Source organism: Hemibagrus wyckioides, linkage group LG14, assembly GCF_019097595.1.
Source record: "Hemibagrus wyckioides isolate EC202008001 linkage group LG14, SWU_Hwy_1.0, whole genome shotgun sequence".
Taxonomy (NCBI): Eukaryota; Metazoa; Chordata; class Actinopteri; order Siluriformes; family Bagridae; genus Hemibagrus; species Hemibagrus wyckioides.
In genome coordinates this window covers 21,397,511-21,407,674 of record NC_080723.1, presented here as the reverse complement: position 1 = coordinate 21,407,674, position 10,164 = coordinate 21,397,511, and the positions used below count along the sequence as shown (strand labels likewise).

At 38.5% G+C, this 10,164-nt stretch overlaps 1 protein-coding gene across 2 annotated transcripts in view; it reads right to left on the bottom strand.

Moving 5' to 3' along the window:
• Positions 1-296: 296 nt before the first annotated feature.
• anxa6 (annexin A6) overlaps positions 297-10,164 on the bottom strand; it is a 30,878-nt gene continuing 21,010 nt past the window's right edge. The window contains exons 18-25 of one of the 2 annotated variants that reach the window (XM_058408356.1): positions 9,587-9,677; positions 6,184-6,263; positions 6,039-6,092; positions 5,540-5,633; positions 5,244-5,339; positions 5,103-5,161; positions 3,314-3,451; positions 297-682 (exon numbers count right to left, since the gene is read on the bottom strand). In XM_058408356.1, coding sequence (XP_058264339.1) covers positions 623-682; positions 3,314-3,451; positions 5,103-5,161; positions 5,244-5,339; positions 5,540-5,633; positions 6,039-6,092; positions 6,184-6,263; positions 9,587-9,677 — 672 coding nt within the window. In that variant the 3' untranslated portion in view covers positions 297-622. The remainder of the gene's footprint in view (positions 683-3,313; positions 3,452-5,102; positions 5,162-5,243; positions 5,340-5,539; positions 5,634-6,038; positions 6,093-6,183; positions 6,264-9,586; positions 9,678-10,164) is intronic. The other variant, XM_058408357.1, reaches the window with a different exon arrangement.

The window sequence follows — 10,164 nt, the reverse complement described above, 5'->3', positions numbered from 1 at the left end:
AGGCATAAACCTTCTGTAGATTTACTTGTTTTTGTAAAATTCATAAATAAATGCAAAAAATGTGAAGTTTTTATCAATTCAAATGTACGTCATTTACAGTATGTGGCATTAAAATGTCGAATCCTTCATCTCACCTTCTGTAATACTGATTTTGCAGAAAATAAAAACACTCCTTGGCATACACAAAAATATAGTAGTGATACTTTAAATGTAATTTACTTTATCTATTTTAACTTCATGTAGCTTTATGTAGCCCTGTCAAAATTCGATCAACACAATCACCACGCTGACAGCAGTAGGGTCAAGACTTTTATTTCAATCATTCACGTTAGCGAAACGTTCCTCTGAGCGTGATCACTTAAAAGCACTGACGGATAGAGCAGTTACACTTCAACACCATCTTCACATGAAGCCACTGAGTAAACGGTAAAAAAATAAAACTGATTCACGAGGCACAGTGACTGCGGCGGGGGGGCGGAGCTTGAAGAGCTGGGGGGGAGGTGCCGTTCAAAGGTCATCGACTTTGGCATAAGTGTGGTGACAGCAATCGCAATATGTCGGGTTTGGTGAAAGAGGACGGGATCGCGGCGTAGCGTCTGCTAGACCGTCGCGGCTCAGACTCCTAATCCTCACCACCGCACAGGATTAGCAGGGTTTTACGGTAATCTCCGGACGTGTCTCCCTGGAAACACAACATTACACCACCTTCAGTAAGCGGTTAGAAAAATAAATAAATAAAAATGAATGAAAGAGATTTTATCCTATTAACTTGTCAAAGCACTGAAAGCACTGGTGAAGTCTGTAAAGAAAATTATGTTATAATGTAATAAAATAATCTTATATCTATATATAAATGTGTACTTTTGGCCGTGAAATAAAATAAAATGTAAACAATGTCTATCTGATGACCTGGGAAAAACGTTACACAATTTTGTGTATTATTTTGTATATTATTTTGTATATTATTATATTAAATAAAATTTTATTTAAAAAAAAGTATTTAATTTTAAATAAAAAATAAAATAAAATAAAATAAAATAAAATAAAATAAAATAAAATAAAATAAAATAAAATAAAATAATTAATTAATTAATTAAAAATATGTATATTTTTAAATTTTATTTTATATTTTTATTTTAATTTCTTTTCACAGACTTTTCACAGAATTCTTCTTATTAATAAGAATAATAAAACCAACAAATAATACATCCAAATATCTGTGAAGGTTTCATTTTAAAACATGTAGTAACAGTAATTCAGGGATATTTGCTGTTATCATCGTGTTAACAATTATGGTGTAAGTGAGAATAGAGACATACAGTGTGCACAACCTTAAACAAACAAACAAACAAATACAAATGTTTTAGGGGGAAAAAAATAATAGAATAATCTAATGTACACACTCTTTTACTTAGTAAAAAGTAAATATCACACAGCCATCATCAGTGAATTGAATTCTGATCCCAAATAAAGATCAGCTCTAGGATTTTCCTCAAACTTTAGTTGTATCTACCTTCTGAAGTCCACAAATATCTTACACAACATACAGGATTTGATCAGAAGATGCGTATAAAAGAATTTCCAAGACATTTGACGTACCACGGACGTCTGAGCGTCAAGCCTATCATCGAGAAGTGAAGAAAACAGGACACCGAAGTGTCCAAGAGCGGGACGACAAAAATGGACAAAACGACAAGACGGAAGTTTACCAGGAAGGATGCTCTCAGGTGACGGTCCTACGGCATCATTACAGGAGCTGCAGGATTATTACTGTCATACTGCTGCTATCTGTCCTGCATCTTACAAAGGCCTTTCTACCCAGAACTACTGAAGGTTTACATTTATTACATGTATATTGCACCTTTGGAGGTATATTTGTATATTTAACAGAATTCACTGTCTACATTTACTCTGATGTATATTCATTCATATCTATTTATTACAAGTACACTGCTGTGACCTTCACACAAAATCTGTTCTATATTGCACTGACTGCACTGACAATGTAAACCCTTGACAAAAGAGAAGAGAAACTGTATTTCGATTCCTCTGTACGTCTGCACATATGGTGGCACTGACACATAAATAAACCATGAACCTTGATGATCTGTTAAATACTGATCGCTTCCTGTCGTATTCTTGACATGTCTGGGGTTATGGTGTATAGGGTGACAAAAAAAAAAACACCCTGATGAGAACGAGGTAGAATGTTTTTCTGTAATTCGGAAAGGTATTTTCGGGGGCAGGAAAAGAGGCAGCTCATCAGACTAATGAGCACAATAACCACGGTGAAGCACGGGGGTGGCGGCATCCTGCTATGGAGTTGCTGCACCTCTTCAGCTGGGACTCAAGCTCTCTTATATATACATATACATATATACATACATATATATATATATATATATATATATATACATACATATATATATATATATATATATATACTAACTCTACAATAATTTATAGAATTTATTTATATGCAAAGCCTAAGCAAGAGCAGACCAGGTTTTTATTTCATTTTACATGAAATTTATTATTTATTAAATATGGTATATAACTGTGTACGTGTAAATGTATTTTATAATTCTTCCAGTCTTTTAAATGGTGCCTTCTGCAGGTATATATACAAATTTCTAAGTATTATCTATTAAATGTATAGAATACTGGATGTTAAACGTGTCAGAGATCGCTATAAACATCTATGAATTTATTTTTTCTAAGAGAAATGGATGGTTAACTCATAACACAGGCTTTGTTTGGTGTAGCAGCTACGAAAGACTCTGCACAAATAGTTCCTGCACCATCTGCCAAGCGATGACGTGGATTTTAAGTGTTTTTAAAGATGTCGGTGAAATTCGTGGGATTATACCGAATGGAAACGTTTTTTTGAAAATGTTGTTCTTTTCTAAGCGCTTTGCTCCGATGATGTTTTGCGCTCTTTTTTAATCGAACCCTCTATCAGTAACAAAGCCATTTTAAACGCAGGTTATTATTTATCTTCAAAGGGAGTTTTGATGGTGTAGACCTGTTAGAGCGAACTTCCTGTCTCGGCTCTCTGTACCAATCCGACGCTGCATGCTGAGGAAGTTGAGTGCGCTGGGGAAATTCCTAAACAGCTGAGCCGAGCACACACACGCTGCAGAAAAACCTGCCGTGCTCTCCGTTTCCTCCCTCAGCTACCAAACCCCAAAGAGGATGTGCAACGTTCACACATGTAGAGAACAGGACGTCTCACACACAACCCCTTTCATTCATACATACACAACACAACGCGCTGACACCGACACACAATGCTGAAGAGCATGACACTTACGACCATCGTCTCTACCTGGATGAACTCGTGCAGCGAGGCGTCATGAGTGTCCTTGAACTCTTTGCGGATGTTGAAGAGGTCGATCTCGGAGCGGGACACCATGATGCGGATCAGGGCTCGGTCGTCCGTGCCCAGGCCCTGAAGAGACAAAAACAAGACGGTTGCACGTTATTATTTTTTTTATTAAAGTGAATCTAAGGAAACACATTGCGGTCGAAGGCTTGTTTACAACACGCCAAAATTAACACCAAAGACCACATAATCCACACACACGCACACACACACAACATGACCTTTAGCGGCTCGAGATAAAACATCCTGTGTAGTACTGAGGGCCATTAAAAATATTCAGCACCAACCAACAGCACAATAAACATCCTGGCAGTGCACACATGTACAAAATTTGAACTGCGCTATTAAATATAATATACACATCAGCTCTTCCTCAGCTCTTCCTCATTCTCAGATTTCGGCAGCGTGTGTCTTTATGCCATGACGTACAGGCCTGAGGCTTCTTTTTTTTTTAATTCCAGTTTCAGCTTCACAATGTAATGTATTTTTGGAAGGCATGAAAGTGTTGTTTAGTGTATAATGAGTAGGAAGGGGGTTTTATAACATCTTGGTTATGATGTCATGCAGCTAACATGACATCTACATGGGTGTTATGAGTAAAGATATATATATCTTGTACTGCATTAGCAGTATGGTGGTGAGGGTGTCTCTGGAGGGTGGCTCTGGGAGTCTTTTGCAACTTTCAGGAGCAGTTTGTGTATAATATAATAAACATTGGGAGTGTTTGGATTCATTTAATGGTTTAGGGGAGCTTGTTTTTAGAATGTAATAGACTGCGAGTGTTTTGTTCATAAAATTATGGCTTTTTTAATGATATAATGGATAATATAATGGAGCTGGAGTGTGTTGTTTATGAAATTATAGAATGAGAGTGTTTTGTTTATAATGTAATGGATTGAGAGTGTTTTATTTACATAATTATGGATTGGGAGTGTGGGCAGCATGGTGACTTAGCGGTTAGCACAGCAAGAAGGTCCTGGGTTGGAATCCCGGGTTCGAACAGGCAGGGGCCTTTCTGTGTGGAGTTTGCATGTTCTCCCCGTGCCTGTGTGGGTTTACTCCGGTTTCCTCCCACAGTCCAAAAACATGTACATTAGGTTGATTGGTAATTCTAAATTGCCCATAGGAGTGAGTGTGAGTGTCTGTGGTTGTCTGTCTATATGTGTGGCCCTGTGATGGACTGGTGACCTGTCCAGGGTGTACCCCTGTCTTTCTCCCAATGTGTGCTGGGATAGGCTCCAGCAGATCCCCGTGACCCTGATTAGGAATAAAGCGGGAATAGAAAATGGATTGAGAGTGTTTTATTTATACAATTATGGACTGAGAGTGTTTTGTTTATAAAACTATGAATTTGGAGTGTTAATAAAATTAAGGATTTGGAGTGTTTTCTTTATAAAATTAAGGATTGAGATAGTTTTGTTTACAGTGTGAGGGATTGAGAGTTTTTTGTTTGTAATGTAAAGAATTTAGAGTGTTTTCTTTATATATAGTTAGAACTTGTTTTTTTTTTTGCATTGGGAAGAGTTTGGGTTATGACGTAAAGCAACCCTAACACACTCGCTGTAACCCGTGACAGACATCCTAATCAATCTAAACCGTCTTTCTCACAACAGAGCAGCACAATGAACAATCTCTGCTTTTGGAGAAATTGTATAGAGAAAGCTTGTCTTTGAGTGAAGTGAAAGGTTTGATATTATTGTAGTGACCCTGCTCATACCTTCATGGCCTTGTAAAGACGGTCCGCTAAGTAAGATGGCTGGTTCTTCACGCTCCGGACTAAAACGAGGAAGAACAAAGATGACATCTCTGACAAAGAAACCAGCGTCTTTTTTTACTTTTCGCTAAGCACTCTTCTTACCAATAGCGAACATGGCATTTTTAACGTCCCCAGACATCTCCTTCTTAATGATCTGCTCAATGTCCTTGTTGGAGCACTTGACGAATTCCTGGAACACTGTGGAGAAAAGACCAGGAAATAGCCATGGTGTTGTAATATTCCCACACGGAGAACAGGACCAAATTATGTTCTTTAAGGGTCGTAAGCAATGCTGATGATATTTAGACAGGATAAGTTGTAAGATATTTCTACTTAGTGTCTGTTCTTTAATACGAATAACACTAGCTATTCAGTGGCAAACAATAATAAAGTGCTACCTTTTCTCAGGTGCGGGAAACTCCTTGTGCACAGGATGCTCATGAATTTATCGATCCGCTCATCTGAGTCGGCGTTGCAAGCATCTGCCAAAGCCTGAACGCAAGGAAAGAGAAGCAGTTTGGTCCAGCACTGACCACATGAAACATGACCACATGACCCTCATCTATGTAGTGGAGTGCTAAAAATTCTCACATGGCTAATAATAAAAATAAAAGCTTCATTAAAGGCCTTCCAACCAACAGATCTGTTAGAATTCCACCATCACACAGGATGACGTTAATGTTCTTAACAAGTGCTGCCTTTAAGGAAGTCTTACGAACACACTTCCCTTTTTTTCAGCTAAATTTAGAAGCGTGACATCAATTAGACCCAAAATTAACTCGGCTAGTTTCGAAACAAATATCGGTGGTGTTTTCCAAACAGAATCCTCCCTCTGTGACATGCTAGCACAGCTAATGTCAGTGATGTCTGAGATTATATCTGTCATGTCCCACTCACTTGGGAATCTTCCATGACTTTGGCCATGTCAGCTGGACCTTCCTCACGAGCTCCCTGCAGACACATAGAGGGGTAATAAAACATTTAGAAAACAAAATGAACATGTAAGCTCAGGTGTGTGTGTGTGTGTGAGCTAACGGCTAACCTGCGCCAGGGAAACCAGGATGCGACGGAAGTGTCCTGAAGTGTCCGAGCTAATGGCGTCTTCCAGTCTCTTCTTAAAGGCTGCGGGGAGAAACGAAGCGTGAAAATTTAGAAACCGTGTTTGAAGGTCGGTATGAGGTTCAGCAGACTCTCTAAAGAGGCCAAAAAAAGAGATTTCCTCCTGTTTTGTTGTGCTTATGTTGAGTATTGAACGTCTTCATCATGTCTCACTCCACAGTGGTGGTTAATATGAAGCTCATATGAAAGTAGACACTCAGGACTTTGAGAGGTTGTAGTGTTTCAGAAGGATTTCCCTAGTCTACTAGGACAAAAACGGTTATTTTTTCTCCACACAAATGTTTGTATCTTCAAAGTAAATGTTGATCTCAAACCCATTTCTGCTCTCTGAGATGTTCTCCAAGTGCTTGTTCATCTAAAAAGCAGCTCAGATTTCATCTTCAACCAGTAAAATTCTGTGTATGGTTCTCCAACAGAGGGAAAAACACACGACTAAAACACACTGAAAGCCGACAGAGTCGTTTTAGATCAGACTCACAGATAGAACATCATTCAGTTCTTTATACTGAATGAAAACATCCCATAAGTTGATTAACTCTAGTGTACAGGTTAAAAGAGTTAATAATAATAATAATAATAATAATATGTAGAAGAAGCTGTGGAGAAAATAAATGGGATTTAACAGATTCTCAAGCTCAGTAACTTAAGTCAATGAGCCAAAATGTTCAGACTTTATGTTTAAAAACAACGCATTAATAAAGAATAAATAGAAGAATCACATGCTATGGGTGACTTGTGCTTTAATACTGTTTTTTAACACAGTCTGATTGACGTTTCCTCTTACGGGAATCCCCGCCACCATCTCACAGGCGGTGCCATTACTTTATCAGTAATGCTCGAGTGAAGTTTGCAAGACAAGGCCAGAGTCTACACATACGAACCCAAATATCCAAGAATTCTTTACAATCTCTTTGTTAAATCAATAAAATACTTCAAACTGACAATGCTTACACTTATAAAGAGCTTTTGGAGAATGACTTTTTTAGCAGAGAATGACTTTTTAACACTTTGATGATCTGAAATGATATACTGTGAAAAAAGGTTGCATTAGCATCTTAGCTGTTGTCTAACTAGAGCTTGTAGTACATCATGTGTTCTTAGAACGTTGCAGAAATGTTGTTCCGATAACGTTATGATCTAACATTCGAAAGAAGGACGCCAGATCGATGGCGATGTTGCCGTAACGTTGCTGCAACGTTCTAAAAAGGTTTAACAACGTTATTTGTGCATCATACACACAATAAACCTCAATGCAAGTGTTCACACAAAGAAATATCTTGCGGTAATGTTGTATCTTAAGCGTCAAGTCAAAAAGGTTCTCAGAAAACGTCGCAGTAATGCATGCGAATGTAGATAATGTCGGATATTTCTTGTCGGAGAAAGGCGACACACTGACGGCTGGGTGTAGATGAAGGAGGAGAAGAGAGACATGAGAACATGAGAGATTTTTTACACACTCAATAATTCATACAGAGTCAGGGCAAAAGTCTGTGCTTGGATAGAAGCTTATAGATCAACAGAATCCTGTCTCTTTAGCGATAATGATGAGTCACATGACTTGAATTTAAGCACATAAAGAAATGCCAATAGCTGCATTCTTACTATAAGAAGTTAAATAATGTTAGGTACATTCTGCAAGATATCAGTTTGTATTATACAGAAGTCTTGGAAGGATCTGAGTGAGTTTGACCAAGGGTCAAATTGTGAGGGCTAGACCACTGGATCAGAGCATCTCCAAAACTGCAGCTCTTGTGGGGTGTTCCCGGTCTGCAGTGGTCAGTATTTATCAAAAGTGGTCCAAGGAAGGAACAGTGGTGAACCGGTGACAGGGTCATGGGTGGTCAAGGCTCACTGATGCACATGGGGAGAGAAGGCTGGCCCGTGTGATCCGATCCAACAGACGAGCTACTGTTGCTCAAACTGCTGAAGAAGTTAATGCTGGTTCTGATAGAAAGGGGTCAGAATACACAGTGCAGGACGGGTCAGGGCTGTTTTGGCAGCAAAAGGGGGACCAACACAATATTAGGGAGGTGGTCATAAAGTTATGCCTGATTGGTGTATTTCAAGGGAATGGAAAAAGTGTGAAATCAAGCAATAATTTTTTTCAATTTTTGTAAATGTTTACTGAGGTACACAGAAGAGAGGTCTGGCTTCTGAATGATGTAATATATGAATTTTATTCCAAATGTATTGACCTTTTTGACAATTACTGCTTAGACTACTTACTATATTTAAGCTGAATATATTTGTACAAGCCTGAGGTTTTGGGTGTTGTTTACACCCAGCTCTGAACCTGCTTGGATCAGCAATAAATGAATGCTGCTTCAAACTGTTTTTCTTTTAAACCTAACCTGAAAAAGAACAGCATCTCTACAAAACAGCTTCGAAGAAACTTCCATACATTTTAAGATAAAAGTTTATTTCTAGTTAAAGGACACGGTAAATATTTAAACGTGTATTTTCATCAGCTCCTGTGAGAAGGTGGTGTTGTGATGTGTTAGAGGTGTGTGATGCTGCCCCCTAGAGGAGGTTTCAATCCCAACACGTTCAACATCGAATCCATGTTGATGATCGAATGTCTTCATCATGTCTCACTCCACAGTGGTGGTTAATATGAAGCTAATATGAAAGCAGACACTCTGGACTTTAAGAATTTGTAGTGTTTCGTAAGTATTTCTGTTTTTCCCTAGCCTACTAGGTGCAATATATTCATAGAAAGATTCCAAAAAATGGTTATTTTTCCCACACAAATGTTTGTATCTTCAAAGTAAATGTTGATATCAAACCCATTTCTGCTCTCTGAGATGCTCCGAGTGCTTGTTCATCTAAAAAGCAGCTCAGATTTCATCTTCAACTAGTAAAACTCTGTGTAAGGTTCTCCAACAGAGGGAAAAACACACGTCTAAAACACACCGAAAGCCAACAGAGTCATTTTAGATCAGACTCACAGCCTGAACATCATTCAGTTCTTTACACTGATTGTTAAATGTTCATTTCCATTTTGATTCTATTGACGCTCTGTGCTTTTGGGTTCATCTTACATCATGAACACATGATCATACAAAATCGACTCCCATGTTTTTAGTTATCGATTATTTTTGGTGTTATCATATTATACACACTAAGGTGTCTGAACTCTTCTATGTCCCACAACGATCCCCTGTCACTCATGCTTCACGTGTGTTATGGAAACTAATGATGTCTAATGAAGCCTTCTATACCACACACAAACAAACACACCCACCTGTCTGCTCCTCTGGTCCCACTCCCTTGTTCTCTTCAGCCTTCAGTGGTTATTTCTACTGATATAAGCTTTCATGTCTCACCTTTCTGATAGGCAGCACACATGGCCTGGATCTCCTCATTGCTCCTGGTCACCAGGATCTCAATTAAGGCATGTTCATCAGTTCCAGCACCCTAAACATACACATAAACAGGACAGATCATTAAACTTTACGATCATCATCACTCCTCACACTGTCACAGTCTGATCCCTCCATCTCTCAGGGTAAGAGGTAGGTCTACATCTAGACTCTTCTCTGTTCTGGCACCGAGGTGGTGGAATGAACTTCCTCTAGATGTCCGAGTCACTGACTGTCTACAAATGACAGATGAATACCTACCTCTCCCTTAAACTATTTAAGTTAAGAAACTTATTTTCCTTGTTTGTTTTATGTATTGTTGTATGTATTTATAATAAAAAATAATTTCCTCCCAAGAGAGTTTTTAGGCTAAGTCCGTGACCTAGAAAACCAGTGTTAATGTATTCACTCATAGGGACTTCAAAGCACTTTTGTACGTCGCTCTGGATAACAGCGTCCGAGTGTCCACCCGTGTCCTGGAATTGGTTTGTTACCTGATGGTCTTCACCTGTCCTGTGTCTTGGTTCCTGATTTGTTTCTGT